Source organism: Haematobia irritans, chromosome 4, assembly GCF_050003625.1.
Source record: "Haematobia irritans isolate KBUSLIRL chromosome 4, ASM5000362v1, whole genome shotgun sequence".
Lineage (NCBI taxonomy): Eukaryota > Metazoa > Arthropoda > Insecta > Diptera > Muscidae > Haematobia > Haematobia irritans.
Window position 1 is genome coordinate 197630084 of NC_134400.1, and position 18756 is coordinate 197648839.

General features: G+C 28.9%; 1 protein-coding gene across 1 annotated transcript; it reads left to right on the forward strand.

Annotated features, from left to right (window-relative positions):
• On the forward strand, nt 1-714 carry LOC142235940 (uncharacterized). Its single transcript, XM_075307188.1, has one exon. It carries the CDS (start codon nt 1-3, stop codon nt 712-714), a length of 714 nt encoding a protein of 237 aa, XP_075163303.1.
• Nucleotides 715-18756: the final 18042 nt, after the last annotated feature.

The following is an 18756-nucleotide window of genomic DNA, read 5'->3' on the forward strand; positions in this document are numbered from 1 at the left end:
ATGTTTTCGGATAATGGGACATCTTTTGTAGGAGCTTCTAATGTTCTTGGCAGAGACCAAGCCCGATTTCTTTCTGAAGTGAAGCAAAATCTTATTTCGCTTAACGCCTTCCAATTATTAGAATGGAAATTTATTCCCCCTGGTGCGCCACATATGGGTGGTCTTTGGGAGGCAGGAGTTAAGAGTTTCAAGACTCATCTTAAGAAAGTGTCTCACTCTCAGAAGTTTACATTTGAGGAGTTCAGCACAATGCTAGCCAGAATCGAGGCATGCCTTAATTCTAGGCCCCTTAGTCCTATGAGCGACAATCCTACCGATTTGGCCCCTTTAACCCCAGGACACTTTCTTATAGGTTCCGCCCTTCTCTCCCCACCGGAGCCCGACATGACAATTGAGTCGTTAAGTTATGTGAATAGATGGCAGAAACTTAAGGTCCTTTCTCACTCTTTCGCCAAAAGGTGGAAAGAGGAATATCTCATTGAACTCCATAAGCGAAATAAGTGGAAATTTCCTCAAAGAGATTTTGCCGTTGGTGACCTGGTAGTAATCAGGAAAGATAATTTGCCTCCACCAGAGTGGAAAGTAGGTAGAATCGAAAAGATCTACTTTGGCCCCGACAACAAAGTGCGAGTTGTTGACATCAGGGTTGGAAATTGTACTATTACAAGGCCCGTTGTCAAACTCGTACTACTACCTGTTGATGGACAAAATTAATAACATTATATTTTTTATTTCCAGACATGTCTGGCCCATCTCGTCGTCTCACAAATGAACGCCCTGAGGCAGATAAAGACGTCGTCCAACGCACGAAGAAGGGTACTGAGGTGCGTTGTAAAATTTGTTTGCAGCCTCATGTACTTCGTCTCTGTCCTCGTTTTCGTGCGATGGATTCGGCAAAACGTCGGAGGACAGTGATGAAGCTCGGCTTTTGTTTCAACTGCTTGGCGGAGTCCCATAAACGTTTGAATTGCAAGAGCCGTGAAAGATGTATGGAATGCTGTGGTGAGCACCATACGATGCTCCACCCGAGGTTTGTTGGGAAGCGTGAAAATCCCCCCAGTGCCGTCGTTAGCCGACCGGCACTGGGGCTAAACCTAGCGAAAAAGGCTAAACCTAGCAGGAAAACTCCACGACGAGACACCCACAAAAGGCGCTCACGAGATGCTCGTAGCAACACCAATGCAGCCAATAGGATGTCGACAAATCCGGAATCGCATCAACCTCGAGCCGCCGGCGGACGATGCACCTGTGGTCACAATCCGGTCAACACTTCGACTGTTAGCCCCAACACCGGCAGCGGACCTGCTACGATTGTGATTCACGTCCATTCTGGGTCCCATTGAATTTATTTATTTATGTTTATACCCTTCACCACTACTGTGGTACAGGGTATAATAAGTTTGTGCATTTGTATGTAACGCCAAGAAGGAAAAGTCTGAGACCCATCGTTTAGTATACCGATCGTCTTAGAATTAAATTCTGAGTCGATTTAGCGATGTCCGTCTGTCTGTCTGTCTGTCTGTCTGTCCGTCTGTCTGTCTGTCTGTTGATGTATTTTTGTGTGCAAAGTACAGCTCGCAGTTTTAGTCCGATTGTCCTAAAATTTGGTATAGGGTCCTGTTTCGGCTCAAAGACGATCCCTATTGATTTTGGAAAAAATCGGTTCAGATTTAGATATAGCTGCCATATATATTTTTCACCGATCTGGTCATAATTGGCGTGTATATCAACCGATCTTCCTCAAATTCCGTACATCCGAATATTTTATGAGTCTCGAAAAACTTGCAAAATATCAGCCCAATCGGTTTAGATTTAGATATAGCTCCCATATATAGCTTTCACCCGATTTACACTCATTTGCCCACAGAGGCCAATTTTTTGCTCCGATTTAGTTGAAATTTTGCACAGGGAGTAGAATTAGCATTGTAGCTATGCGTGTCAAATTTGGTTGAAATCGGTTCAGATTTAGATATAGCTCCCATATATAGCTTTCACCCGATTTACACTCATATGACCACAGAGGCCAATTTTTTGCTCCGATTTAGTTGAAATTTTGCACAGAGAGTAGAATTAGCATTGTAGCTATGCGTGCCAAATTTGGTTGAAATCGGTTCAGATTTAGATATAGCTCCCATATATAGCTTTCGCCCGATTTACACTCATATGACCACAGAGGCCAATTTTTTGCTCCGATTTAGTTGAAATTTTGCACAGGGAGTAGAATTAGCATTGTAGCTATGCATGCCAAATTTGGTTGAAATCGGTTCAGATTTAGATATAGCTCCCATATATAGCTTTCGCCCGATTTACACTCATATGACCATAGAGGCCAATTTTTAACTCCGATTTAGTTGAAATTTTGCACAAGGGGTTGAATTAGCATTGTTGCTATGCGTGCCAAATTTGGTTGAAATCGGTTCAGATTTAGATATAGCTCCCATATATATGTTTTTCTGATTTCGACAAAAATGGTCAAAATACCAACATTTTCCATGCAAAATCGACACTGTTAAGTCGAAAAGTTGTAAAAATTACTCTATTTTTCCATAACTTCTAATGCATATATATCGAGCGATAAATCATAAATAAACTTTTGCGAAGTTTTCTTAAAATTGCTCCAGATTTAAATGTTTCCCATATTTTTTTACTAACATTGTGTTCCACCCTAGTGCATTAGCCGACTTAAATTTTGAGCCTACAGATTTTGTAGAAGTCTATCAAATTCTGTCCAGATCGAGTGATATTTAAATGTATGTATTTGGGACAAACCTTTATATATAGCCCAACACATTTGACGGATGTGATATGGTATCGAAAATTTAGATCTACAAAGTGGTGCAGGGTATAATATAGTCGGCCCCGCCCGACTTTAGACTTTCCTTACTGGTTTTTTGTATTTGTATGTCCATTGAATTGTAAATTGAATTCTCGTTTTTTTATTGTCCCCTAGCTCCTGCTTGCCCCTATGTTGCATTCCTGCAAGGGGGGCGGGATGTTCAGGTTGGCACCCTGTTAGTTTTAAGGTACAATGAATTGTAAAATACACCCCTGAAATTTATAACGAAATATGAAAAAATTGAAATGACATATAATTGAACGAAAGGCTCTCACTCTTACTTACTCTCTCGCTCAAATACCCGAAGGTACGAATTAGAGGTCTGCATCGAATAACTTTTCACTACATGTATGCAATTCGCTGTCGAATATAGAACATATACTGTCTTTCTCTCAGAGCGCAAGTAGTGAAGTGAAGAGAACACTTGCTTGTCAAATACCACCAAGTACTTATCCGAAACAATATGTGTTCCGAAAAAAGGAACAATAAAAATGTAAGTACTTGAGAAAAAGTACAACATGGATTCTCTTCACTTCACGTGGTACCACAAGTATTGCTCAGTTATGTGCGAAGCAAAACTTTCCATTTCTATTAATCATAGATATGTATGTATGTCACATATTTCATATATTTATGTATGTCACACACTTACCTTAACGTTTGCCGTTCTTTATATCAATCCGAAAACATATATTATGGAGAGTAACTGTTTTCTTGTATTTCTGAAACTGCACGTGGTACATGGAGTACTCTATGAAGTTTTGTCCTCGCAACATACTCGACGTAATCATTCTGAGTACACTTCAATAAGAGAGAAAGAGGAATATGTGTTTGTTGGTAGTAAAGACATCAGAGTAGCAACAAGAAGTTACTCGTGGCTTTTGGTGTTCATTAAAATGTGTACCAATTGTTTTGCGACTCTCTCAAATATATGTACTCATTTAGCAAGTACACGTGTACTCTGCATTTACAAATGGAATTGTGCAGACCTCTAGTACGAATACCCCCCGCCAATAAATTGAATTTTAATTTATTCTTTAAAACCCAAAATTTAATTGCGTTTTTATTTGTTTTCCCCCTCACTGATAAATTATTTTATTTAATTCCCCGCCTTTTCAAGTATCTATAGAAAGTTTTGTCAATATTTTATTTTTGTAGAAAGTTTTATCGCGTCATCTTTCGAAGTTCCATGTTACAACTTGTCAAAATACATTGGAACGATTTTGAAGAATATTATATTGGAAAAATATAACATAAAAAACTCACTAGAACTTAAAGTACAATTAGACAACATCTATCTGGACGAAGACGACATACTTATATCTCTCGACGTGGTATCATTGTTCACCAATATACCGATTTCTCAAAATTTTATTTCTATTGAAAATTTTTCCAAAATTTTATTTCTATAGGGAAAGTTTTGGCAAAATTTTATTTCTATAGGATATTTTTTCCAAATTTTATTTCTATAGAAAATTTTGTCAAAATTTTCTTAATATAGAAAATTTTGTTACAATTATATTTCAATAGAAACTTTCGTCAAAATTTTATTGCCATAGAGTTTTTTTTCAAAATCTTACTTCTACAGACAATTTTGTCAAAAGTTTATTTCTACTGAAAATTTTGTCAAAATTTTATTTTTTTTTTAGAAAATTTTCTCAAAATTTTATTTCTATAGAAAATTTTGTCAAAATTTTATTTCATTCGTTTTTTGTTTTTATTGTTGGTTTGTACTTTAATCATATTTGTTGTTTTGATCTCAGCTTTAAAAGCATTGCGTTGACTAAACTAGAAGAGTAGCTTAACCAACAGAGGAAAAGAATGTTTGTCAAATTTATTTGGGCAAACCCCTATGCAAGATGGTTGGTTTGAAAATTTTGTCAAAATTTAATTTTTTTTAGAAAATTTTCTCAAAATTTTATTTCTATAAAAAATTTTCTCTAAACTTCATTTCTATAGAAAACTTTTTCAAAATACTATTTCTCTAGAAAATTTTATTAAAATTTTATTTCTATTGAAAATTTTTTCCAAAATTGTATTTCTGTAGAGAAAGTTTTGATAAAATTTTATTTCTATAGAAAATGTTGTCAAAATTTCATTTCTATAGAAAATTTTGTGAAAATTTTATTTCTATAGACAATTTTGTCATTTTCTTTAGAAAATTTGTCCAAATTTTATTTCTATAGAAAATTTTGTCCAAATTTGATTTCTATAGACAATTTTGTCAAAATTATATTTCTATGGAAAATTTTGTCAAAATTGTATCAAAATTTTATTTCTATAAAAAATTTTGTCAAAATTTCATTTCTATAAAAATTTTTGTCAAAATTTCATTTCTATAGAAAATTTTGTCAAAATTTTATTTGTATAGAAAATTTTGTCAAAATCCATGATTTGAGTTTGGCAAAGGAAAAGAGATATGCTGGCAAATTTGTTTAGGCAGTAGCCGACTATCAAACCCTTTTTCGAGAGGTTTAAGTGTAGTTCACTTTGGGTTGAGTGAATTAACCGAATTTATTCTGATAATTGGTTGATAGTTTTGCTGCAAGTAGAGGATGCTGATGAGGAATTTGGTAATTCCGAAACAGCTGTACATCCAACCATCTTGCAGTCTATAGGGCTTTGCCCAAATAAATTTGACAAGCATACTTTTCCTCTGTTGGTTAAGCTACACTTGTAGTTTAGTCAATGCATGGCTTTAAGCTGAGATCAAAAACAACAAAATTTTATTTGTATGGAAAATTTCGTCGAAATTTTATTTGTATAGAAAATTTTATTAAAATTTTATTTCTATAAAAAATGTTCTCAAAATTTCATTTCTGTAGAAAATTTTGTCAAAATTTTATTTATATTATTATTATTTCGTCGAAATTTTGTTTCTATAAAATATTTTCTCAAAATTTTATTTCTATAGAAAATTTTGTCAAAATTTCATTTCTATAGAAAATTTTGTCAAAATTTCATTTCTATAGAAAATTTTGTCAAAATTTCATTTATATTATTATTATTTCGTCGAAATTTCATTTCTATAGAAATTTTTTTTTTTTAAATTTTATTTCTATAAAAAATTTTCTCAAAATTTTATTTCTATAGAAAATTTTGTCAAAATTTCATTTCTATAGAAAATTTTGTCAAAATTTCATTTCTATAGAAAATTTTGTCAAAATTTCATTTCTATAGAAAATTTTGTCAAAATTTTATTTATATTATTATTATTATTTCGTCGAAATTTTATTTCTATAAAAAATTTTCTCAAAATTTTATTTCTATAGAAAATTTTGTCAAAATTTCATTTCTATAGAAAATTTTGTCAAAATTTCATTTCTATAGAAAATTTTTTCAAAATTTCATTTCTATAGAAAATTTTCTCAAAATTGTATTTCTGTAGAAAATTTTGTCAAAATTTCATTTTTATAGAAAATTTTGTCAAAATTTCATTTCTATAGAAAATTTTTTCAAAATTTCATTTATATTATTATTATTTCGTCGAAATTTCATTTCTATAGAATTTTTTTTTAAATTTTATTTCTATAAAAAATTTTCTCAAAATTTTATTTCTATAGAAAATTTTGTCAAAATTTCATTTCTATAAAAAATTTGGTCAAAATTTCATTTCTATAGAAAATTTTGTCAAAATTTTATTTATATTATTATTATTATTTCGTCGAAATTTTATTTCTATAAAAAATTTTCTCAAAATTTTATTTCTATAGAAAATTTTGTCAAAATTTCATTTCTATAGAAAATTTTCTCAAAATTGTATTTCTGTAGAAAATTTTGTCAAAATTTCATTTTTATAGAAAATTTTGTCAAAATTGTATTTCTGTAGAAAATTTTGTCAAAATTTCATTTTTATAGAAAATTTTGTCAAAATTTCATTTATATTATTATTATTTCGTCGAAATTTCATTTCTATAGAATTTTTTTTTTTAAATTTTATTTCTATAAAAAATTTTCTCAAAATTTTATTTCTATAGAAAATTTTGTCAAAATTTCATTTTTATAGAAAATTTTGTCAAAAATTCATTTCTATAAAAAATTTGGTCAAAATTTCATTTTTATAGAAAATTTTGTCAAAATTTTATTTATATTATTATTATTATTATTATTTCGTCGAAATTTTATTTCTATAGAAAATTTTGTCAAAATTTCATTTCTATAGAAAATTTTGTCAAAATTTAATTTCTATAGAAAATTTTGTCAAAAATTAATTTCTATAGAAAATTTTCTCAAAATTGTATTTCTGTAGAAAATTTTGTCAAAATTTCATTTTTATAGAAAATTTTGTCAAAATTTGATTTCTACAGAAAATTTTCTCAAAATTGTATTTCTGTAGAAAATTTTGTCAAAATTGTATTTCTGTAGAAAGTTTCGTCGAAATTTTATTTCTATAAAAAATTTTCTCAAAATTTTATTTCGATAGAGAAAATTTTGTCTTTGTTTTATTTTTATAGAAAATTTTGTTAAAATTGTATTTCTATAGAGAAAATTTTGTCAAAATTCTATTTCTTTCGAAAATTTTGTCAAAATTTTATTTCTATAGAAAATTTTATGTACATTTTTTTTCTATAGAAAATTTTGTGTAAATTTGTATTCCTATAGGAATTATGTGTAGTACCACTTAGTCGGAGAGGAATGTTTTGCAAAGCATCAAGAATTCTACCAATCTACCCAACGGTAGAAAATCTACCATTTGTGGTAGAATTCTATCAACTGTGGCAACCGTGGTCTGAGACCAATATGTTATTTGAATGCGTTAAAAACGGAACCGTGGACTTCAGTTTTCCACATGGTGTCCTTAGGATATCTGCTTTTAGTGTTCAAACCACAGTATTCGTACATGGTTTCTGCTTAGGTAGCAGCATGGAGCCACAGGTTTTTATTGTCATCGTCATGGTCATCAATTTTGATGATGATGCCCTTTTGTAGATAATTTGCATGAATTTGCGATTACATATCCCTCTCACGCTCTCTCTCTCTCTTTCTCCCTGTCACTATCTCTCTCTATTCTCTTTTGGTTATTTTTTGCTGTATGGTGGTAATGTGGCAATCGAATCGATAGAAATCGAAACGTTGTGATCTTCCATGGTGATATTTTTTTCTAAAACCTATTTTTTGTGCCCTCTCCATGCATCCCTGCCACTCCTTTTGCATGCCGTCTTGAGGCAAAGAGTATTTTATAGATGAAATGAAATTGCGACAACATTATCGCCGAAGCATGCAACAACGGAGGTAATGTTTGCATGTTGTACTTGCTCAGTACTTCTATTTAAATGCAAATGCAACATTGCATGGCTTCGTTGTTGTTGCTGTTCCCTTTCGTTTTTTTGGTGGCAATAAAAGAAACAAAAAACAAAACTTCGACCATTATATAATGTGGCTATTACGAACTTACGCAATTTTGGTAGTCTTTGTTATGGGATAGTGAGAATATTCTAACCTCGTTAAACTGTTTGTAACATATTGGCTATGATCGTTTAAAGAGAAAGGATTATTGGGGCATATACAGGTAAGACAAGTAAAAAGTATATAGGGCTGTAAGTTCGTCCGGTTGAAATCTTAAATATACAATAAAAATATTAACCTCCGGAACGAAATTTTCCTATGAGCAAATAAGAACAAGTATATACGGCCGTAAGTTCGGCCAGGCCGAATCTTATGTACCCTCCACCATGGATTGCGTAGAAACTTCTACGAAAGACTATCATTCACAATCGACTTACTTGGGTTGTGGGAGCCACCGTGGTGCAATGGTTAGCATGCCCGCCTTGCATACACAAGGGCGTGGGTTCGATTCCTGCTTCGACCGAACACCAAAAAGTTTTTCAGCGGTGGATTATCCCACCTCACAGTAATGCTGGTGACATTTCTGATGGTTTCAAAGCTTCTCTAAGTGGTTTCACTGCAATGTGGAACGCCGTTCGGACTCGGCTATAAAAAGGAGGTCCCTTGTCATTGAGCCTAATATGGAATCGGGCAGCACTCAGTGATAAGAGAGAAGTTCACCAATGTGGTATCACAATGGACTGAATAGTCTAAGTGAGCCTGATACATCGGGCTGCCACCTAACCTAACCTAACCTACTTGGGTTGTGGTATCTTAAACCTTCTTAACATGGTTTCCTAAATTGTGAGTTAGGTATATATTAGACAAAAAGGTAAGTCTACAAATAATTACGAATCGATATGGACTTTTGCACGGTACGTAGAGAGCCAAAATTGAAATATGGGGGTCGCTTATATGTGGGCTTTATACAATTATGAACTTGATATGGACCAACTTCTGTGTGATTGGGGATCGATTTATCTAAGGGCGATATATAACTATAGATTGATATGGACCTATACTAGCACAATGTACTAAATTTCAACTGACTCGAATGAAATTTGCTCCTCCAAGAAGTTCCAAAACCAAATCTCGTGATCGGTTTATATGGGGGCTATATATGATTACGGACTGTTATGGACCACTTACGACATGGTTGTTAAATATCATATACTACCACCACGTACCAAATTTCTACCAGATCGGATGAATTTTGCTTCTCCAAAAGGCACCGGAGGTCATATCTGGGGATCGGTTTATATGGGAGCTATATATAATTATGGACTGATATGGACCAATTTTGGCATGGTTGTTGGATACCATATACTAACATCACGTACCAAATTTCAACCGAATGGGAAGAATTTTGCTCTTCCAAGGGGCTCCGGAGGTCAAATCTGGTGATCGGTTTATATGGGGGCTATATATAATTATGGACCGATGTTGACCAATTTTTGCATGGGAGTTTGAGACCATATATTAACACCACGTACCAAATTTATACTGAATCACATGAATTTTGGTCTTCCAAGAGGCTCCGGAGGTCAAATCTGGTGATCGGTTTATATGGGGGCTATATATAATTATGGACCGATGTGGACCAATTTCTGCATGGTTGTTAGAGACCATACACTAACACCATGTACCAAATTTCAGCCGGATCGGATGAAATTTGCTTTTCTTAGAGGCTCCACAAGCCAAATCGGGGGATCGGTTTATATGGGGGCTATATGTAATTATGGACCGATGTGGACCAATTTCTGCATGGTTGTTAGAGACCATATACTTACACCATGTACCAAATTTCAGCCGGATCGGATGAAATCTGCTTCTCTTCGAGGCCTCGCAAGCCAAATTTGGGGGCCCGTTTATATGGGGGCTATACGTAAAAGTGGACCGATATGGCCCATTTGCAATACCATCCGACCTACATCGATAACAACTACTTGTGCCAAGTTTCAAGTCGATAGCTTGTTTCGTTCGGAAGTTAGCGTGAGTTCAACAGACGGACGGACATGCTCAGATCGACTCAGAATTTCACCACGACCCAGAATATATATACTTTATGGGGTCTTAGAACAATATTTCGATGTGTTACAAACGGAATGACAAAGTTAATATACCCCCCATCCTATGGTGGAGGGTATACAAATGCCGATTAAATACGTTTATAATTAAGTTTAAAGTTTCTATAGAAATAAAATTTTGACAAAATAAAATTTTGACAACATTTTCTATAGAAGTAAAATTTGGAATAAATTTTGTATAGATATAAAATTTGGAAAACATTTTCTATAGAAATAAAATTTTGGCAAATTTTTCTAGAGAAATAAAATTTTGACAAAATTTTCTATAGAAATAAAATTTTTAAAAAATTTTCTATTGAAATAAAATCTAGATAAAATTTTCTATAGAAATAAAATATTGACAAAATTTTCAAAAAAAAATGACAAATTTTTTACCAAATTTTCTATAGAAATATAATTTTGACAAAATTTTTTATAGGCATAAATTTTTTAAAAAAATTTTTCTATAGAAATAAAATTTGGACAAACTTTTCTATAGAAATAAAATGTTAATAAAATTTTTATAGAAATAAAATTACAAAATTTTCTATAGAAATAAAATTTTGACAATATTTTCAAAAAAAAAAGAAATAAAATTTGACAAAATTTTCAAATTTGTTAAAATTAGCTAAAATTTTCAATAGAAATAACCTTTTGACAAATTTTCAATAGAAATATAATTTTGACAAAATTTTCAAAAAAAAAAGTTTAACAAAATTTTCTATAGAAATAAAATTTGACAAAATTTTCAAATTTGTTAAAATTAGCTAAAATTTTCAATAAAAATAAAATTTTGACAAAATTTTCTATAGAAATAAAATTTTGACAAGATTGTCTATCGAAATAAAATGTTGACAAAATTTTTTATAGAAATAGAATGTTGACAAACTTTTTTATAGAAATAAATTTTTGACAAACTTTTTTATAGAACTAAAATTTTGACAATATTTTCTATAGAAATAAAACTTTAACAAAATTTTCTATAGAAACAAAGAGAAATAAAATTTTCAAAATTAAAAAAAATATTCAAAATTTTCGATAGAAATAAAATTTTGACAAAATTAAATATAAAATAATTATAATGGGCCATATCGGTCTACTTTTACGTATAGCCCCTATATAAACGGACCCCCAAATTTGGCTTGCCGATCCGGTTAAAATTTTGTACATGGTGTTAGTATATGGTCCCTAATAACTATGAAAAAATTGGTCTACATCGGTCCATAATTATATATAGCTCCCATATAAACCGATCCCCAGAATTGTCTTGCAGAGCCTCTAAGAGAAGCAAATTTCATCCGATCCGGCTGAAATTTGGTACATGGTGTCAGCATATGATCTCTAATCCACATTGGTCCATAATTATATAGCCCCCATATAAACCGACCCCCCGATTTGGCTTGCGGAGCCTCTAAGAGAATCCGGCTGAAATTTGGTACATGGTGTTTGTATATGGTCTCTATTGACCATGCAAAAATTGGTCCACATCGGTCCATAATTATATATAACCCCCATATAATCCGATCACCAGATTTGACCACCGGATCCCAAGGGGACCAGACCAAAGACCAAGACCAAAATTTATCTGATTCAGTTGAAATTTGGTACGTGGTGTTAATATTTAAACACCAATGCAAAAATTGGTCTAAATCGGTCCAAAATTATTTATAGCCTCCATATAAACCGATCCCCAGATTTGACCTCCGGAGCCCCTTGGAAGAGCAAAATTCAACCGATTCGGTTGAAATTTGGTACGTGATGTTAGTATATGGTATCCAACAACCATGCAGGAATTGGTTCATATCAGTCCACAATTATATATAGCCCCCTTTTGGAGAAGCAAAATTCATCCGATCTGGTTGAAATTTTTTACGTGGTGGTAGTATATGATATTTAACAACCATGCCAAAAGTGGTCTATATAATTCCATAATTATATATACCCCCCATATAAACCGATCCCGAGATTTGGTTTTTGAGCCACTTGGAGTAGCAAATTTCAGTCTGTTGAAATTTAGTACATTGTGCTAGTATATGGCCGTTAACAACCATGCCTAACTAGGTCCATATCGGTCTATAGTTATATATATCCCTCAGATAAATCGATTTCCAATCACACAAAAATTGGTCCATATCAAGTTCATAATTGTATATAGCCCCCATATAAGCGACCCCCATATTTCAATTCTGGCTGTCTACGTACCGTGCAAAAAGTCCATATCGATTCGTAATTTTTTGTAGACTTAACTATACACAACTGTTTTGTCTAATATATACCACGTATTGACTAATGGCGATTTCGATTGGGAAAAAAGGTGCAACATTCTCGAAATTGATTACCAAATATAAAGGACACTGTCATAAATTTTGTATCGTCTATCTCTCACAATATTATGAATTAACAATAACTTTGGAATGACACTATTATTTGAGCGAAAATACAATGAAGGAAAAAGTAGTGCAACACCAGGGCAACATATTTTTTGCGAAACGAAAACGCCCTAACTCACAATTTAGAAAACGATGTTAAGAAGTTTTAAGAAAGAAGTTTCTACGCAATCCATGCTGGAGGGTACATAAGATTCGGCCTGGCCGAACTTACGGCCGTATATACTTGTTTCTTATTACATATGCCGCCCTATGGCATTGCACAACAAGGTGGAATTTTGCTACTGTCATCGAATGCATCGAAGACATTTTACAGTGTGCGTTTTTCGTTCCGTTTTCACATGGTAGGTAGGAGATAGGAATCGATCGATTGCTTGGATTCACTTCGATCCACTTCGATTGTTTGTGCTGTCGCAACTCCTGTCGTTGTTGGCCATTCAATTTAAGTGGTAAATACAAATAAAGAAGTCATCTGCCAAATGGTCAAATGTCTCCAAAAGAGATGTTTATCGCTTAAAATTATGGCGATGTTAAAAGATTGCGCTTTAAAATCGATTGAAAAATAGTGGTCGACATTTTCCTCCTGTGGTACCATCGCCAAACCTTAAGGGTGTTTTAGAAGATTGGTTGAATGTTTTTTTTGCATTTTTTTATTTTTACCTCACTAATGCCAGGCATTGATCCTACGAATATATTGTCTTATCAGTGGAATTAATGCATATTTTAGCCTTGCCTTTTATCTGATAAAAACAAATAAGGTTTATGGCAAGGATGGACAGACGGACGGAAAGGCTAAGATTGGCGCTGCATGCAACCAATAGCGCTATTTAATTTAATCTTGAAATCTTAGTCATATAACAAAGATTTTTATTATAACCATGGACTTGACAAAATATTTTAAAATATCTTGTGAGATATTTTGAGATTCCCTTTGGCCTGTGACATTTATCTACGTGTTATGATCGAATGGCGGTTATGAGTGCTTTTCGTTGTTTGAGGTAATGGAATATACGAATTAAAATGCAATTTTTATTAATTTTAGCTAAAACGCTTGAAGAGCTGTTAAAAAAATATCGTCTCGAAATCATTTGGGGTCCCTTAGATCAATACTCTGGTATAGGAGGTCTGTCCGTCTGCCTATTGCTTTTGTAGTCTAACCAAAAATATGGGGATCTCATCACACACCACCGGAATGTTAACCCCTTACATTTCCTCATTTTAGGTATATCCTATATATTGTCCGGAAGTTTTAAGTACATCGGTACTGGTATTTCGGTTCGAAAATTATACCAAAGCAAAAATCAATCTTTTCCTGAAGATATCATAGAAATACTATAAAAGTAAATTTTTGACAAAATTTTCTATAGAAATAAAATGTTGACGAAATTTTCTATAGAAATAAAATTTTGACAACATTTTCTATAGAAATAAAATTTTGACAAAATTTTCTATAGAAATCAAATTTTGACAAAATTTTCTATAGAAATAAAATTTTGACAAAATTTTCTATAGAAATAAAATTTTGACAAAATTTTCTATAGAAATAAAATTTTAGCAAAATTTTCTTTGGAAATAAACTTTTTACAAAATTTTTATTTCAGCTTAAAACCATACATTGACTAAACTACAAGTGTAGTTTAACCAACAGAGGAAAAGAATGTTTTGTCAAATTTATTTGGGCCCTATAGACTGCAATATGGTTGGATGGACGCACGTTTCGGAATTACCACATTCCTCATCAGCATCATCTACTTGCAGCAAAACTATCAACCAATTATCAGAATAAATTCAGGCAGTTCATTAAACCCAACAATGAACCACACTTGAACCTTCCGAAAAAAGGTTTTGCATGATAGCCGGCTTATGCCGAAATAAATTCGAAACAAACATATCTAAAATTTTGACAAAAATTTCTATAGACATCAAATTTTGACAAAATTTTCTAAACAAATAAAAGTTTCACAAAATTTTCTATAGAACTAAAGATTTTGAGAAAATTTTCTATAAAAATGAAAGTTTGACAAAATGTTCTATAGAACTAAAGATTTTGAGAAAATTTTCTATAGAAATACAATTTTAGCAAAATTTTCTATAGAAATACAATTTTTACAAAAATTTGTAAAAAAATAAAAATTTTGGAACATTTTCATATAAATATAAATTTTAGGAAAATTTTTTATGGAAATAAACTTCTTACAAAATTTTCTATAGAAATTAAATTTTGACAAAAATTTCTTTAGAAATAAAGATTTTGAGAAAATTTTCTATACAAATACAATTCTAGCTAAATTTTCTATAGAAATAAAATTGTGACAAAATTTTCTAAAAATATTAAATTTTGAAAATTTTTTCTAATTTTCTATAGAAATAAAATTGGTTCAAAATTTTATGTAGAAATAAAATTTTTACAAAATTTTCTATAGAAATAAAATGTTTACAAAATTTTCTCTTGAAATACAATTTTAGCAAAATTTTTTATAGAAATACAATTTTTACAAATTTTTACAAAAGTTTCTATAGAAATAAAATTGTTACAAAATTTTCTAAAGAACTAAATTATTTACAAAATTTTCTAAACAAATAAGATTTTGACAAAATTTTCTATAGAAATAAAATTTTGACAGAAATTTTTGTAGAAATAAAATTTTGACAAAATTTTCTATAGAAATAAAATTTTATCAAAATTTTTTATAGAAATACAGTTTTGACAAAATTTTCTATAAAACTAAATTTGTGAAAATTTTTTCTATAAAACAAAATTTTTGAAAATATTTTCTATAGAACTAAACTTTTTACAAAATTTTCTATAGAAATAAAAATTTTGAGAAAATTTTCTATAGAAATAAAATTTTAGCAAAATTTTCTATGGAAATAAACTTTTTACAAAATTTTCTATAGAAATAAAATGTTGACAAAATCTTCTATGGAAATAAACTTTTTACAAAATTTTCGATAGAAATAAAATTTTGGCAAAATTTTCTATAGAAATAAAATTTTGACAAAAATTTCTATAGAAATTAAATTTTGACAAAATTTTACAAAATTTTCTATAAAAATAAAAGTTTGACAAAATGTTCTATAGAACTAAAGATTTTGAGAAAATTTTCTATAGAAATACAATTTAAGCAAAATTTTCTATAGAAATCAAATTTTTACAAAATTTTCTATAGAAATAAAATTTTGACAAAATTTATTACGGAAATAAACTTTTTACAAAATTTTCTATAGAAATTGAATTTTGACAAAAATTTCTTTAGAAATAAAGATTTTGAGAACATTTTCTATAGAAATAAAATTTGACAAAATTTATTACGGAAATAAACTTTTTACAAAATTTTCTATAGAAATTGAATTTTGACAAAAATTTCTTTAGAAATAAAGATTTTGAGAAAATTTTCTATAGAAATAAAATTTACCAAAATTTTCTATAGAAATAAAATTGTGACAAATTTTTCTAACGATATTAAATTTTGAAATTTTTTTCTAATTTTCTATAGAAATAAAATCGTTACAAAATTTTCTATAGAAATAAAATTTTTAAAATATTCTCTATAGAAATAACATTTTAACAAAATTTTCTGTAGAAATAAAATTTTGACAAAATTTTCTATAGAAATAAAATTTTGACATTTTCTATAGAAATAAAATTTTGACAAAATTTTCTATAGAAACGAAATTTTAGCAAAAATTTTTCTATGGAAATAAACTTTTTATAAAATGTTCTATAGAAATAAAATTTTGACAACATTTTCTACAGAAATAAAATTTTACAAAATTTTCTATAGAAATAAAATTTTGACAAAAATTGCTTTAGAAATAAAGATTTTGAGAAAATTTTCTATAGAAATAAAATTGTGACAAAATTTTCTAAAGATATTAAATGTGGACAAATTTTTCTAATTTTCTATAAAAATAAATTTTTACAAAATTGTCTATAGAAATAAAATTTTGACAAAAACTGCTTTAGAAATAAAAATTTTGAGAAAATTTTCTATAGAAATACAATTTTAGCAAAATTTTCTTTAGAAATCAAAATGTGACAACATTTTCTAAAGATATTAAATTGTGAGAAAATTTTCTATAGAAATAAAATTGTGACTAAATGTTCTAAAGATATTAAATTTGGACAAATTTTTCTAATTTCCTATAGAAATAAAATTTTGACAAAATTTTTTATAGAAATAAATTTTTGACAAAATTTTCTATAGACAATTTTGACAAAATTTTCTATAGAAACAAAATTTTAGTAAAAAAATTTCTATGGAAATAAACTTTTTACAAAATTTTCTATAGAAATAAAATTTTAGCAACATTTTCTATCAAAATAAAATTTTAACAAAATTTTCTATAGAAATAAAATTTTGACAAAATTTTCTATAGAAACAAAATTTTAGAAAAATTTTCTATAGAAATAAAATTGTGACAAAAATTGCTTTAGAAATAAAGATTTTGAAAAAAATTTCTATAGAAATAAAATTTTAGCAACATTTTCTATCGAAATAAAATTGTGACAAATTTTTCTAAGAATATTAAATTTGGACAAATTTTTCTAATTTTCTATAAAAATAAATTTTTGACAACATTCTCTATAAAAAAAAATTTTAGCAAAATTTTCTATAGAAATAAAATTTTGACAAAAATTTCTAAAGATATTAAATTTTGAGAAAATTTTCTATAGAAATAAAATTGTGACAAAATTTTCTAAAGATATTAAATTCGGACAAATTTTTCTAATTTCCTATAGAAATAAAATTTTGACAAAAATTTTTCTATGGAAATAAACTTTTTATAAAATGTTCTATAGAAATAAAATTTTGACAACATTTTCTACAGAAATAAAATTTTACAAAATTTTCTATAGAAATAAAATTTTGACAAAAATTGCTTTAGAAATAAAGATTTTGAGAAAATTTTCTATAGAAATAAAATTGTGACAAAATTTTCTAAAGATATTAAATGTGGACAAATTTTTCTAATTTTCTATAAAAATAAATTTTTACAAAATTGTCTATAGAAATAAAATTTTGACAAAAACTGCTTTAGAAATAAAAATTTTGAGAAAATTTTCTATAGAAATAAAATTGTGACAAAATGTTCTAGAAATAAAGATTTTGAAAAAAATTTCTATAGAAATAAAATTTTAGCAACATTTTCTATCGAAATAAAATTGTGACAAATTTTTCTAAGAATATTAAATTTGGACAAATTTTTCTAATTTTCTATAAAAATAAATTTTTGACAACATTCTCTATAAAAATAAATTTTAGCAAAATTTTCTATAGAAATAAAATTTTGACAAAAATTTCTAAAGATATTAAATTTTGAGAAAATTTTCTATAGAAATAAAATTGTGACAAAATTTTCTAAAGATATTAAATTCGGACAAATTTTTCTAATTTCCTATAGAAATAAAATTTTGACAAAATTTTCTATAGAAATAAAATTTTGACAAAATTTTCTATAGAAATAAAATTTTGACAAAATTTTCTATAGAAATAAAATTTTGACAAAATTTTCTATAGAAATAAAATTTTGACAAAATTTTCTACAGAAATAACATTTTGACAAAATTTTCTATAGAAATAAAATTTTGACAAAATTTTCTATGGAAATAAACTTTTTACAAAATTTTCGATAGAAATAAAGTTTTGACAAAATTTTCTATAGAAATAAAATTTTGACAACATTTTCTATAGAAATAAGATTTTGACAAATATTTCTATAGAAATAAAATTTGTACAAAATTTTCTAGAGAAATAAAAATTTTGAGAAAAATTTCTATAGAAATAAAATTTTAGCAAAATTTTCTATGGAAATAAACCTTTTACAAAAATTTCTATAGAAATAAAATTTTTACAAAATTTTCTATGGAAATAAACTTTTTACAAAATTTTCAATAGAAATAAAATTTTGACAAAATTTTCTATGGAAATAAACTTTTTACAAAATTTTCAATAGAAATAAAATTTTGGCAAAATTTTCTATAGAAATAAAATTTTGTTATTTTTTTATTTCAGCTTAAAACCATACATAGACTAAACAACAAGTGTAGCTTAACCAACAGTGGAAAAGAATGTTTGTCAAATTTATTTGGGCAAAGCCCTATAGACTGCAAGATGGTTGGATGGACGCACGTTTCGGA

Excerpts from the sequence above, each read along its gene's own strand:
- LOC142235940 (XM_075307188.1), top strand. The coding sequence starts at position 1 with ATGTTTTCGGATAATGGGACATCTTTTGTAGGAGCTTCTAATGTTCTT.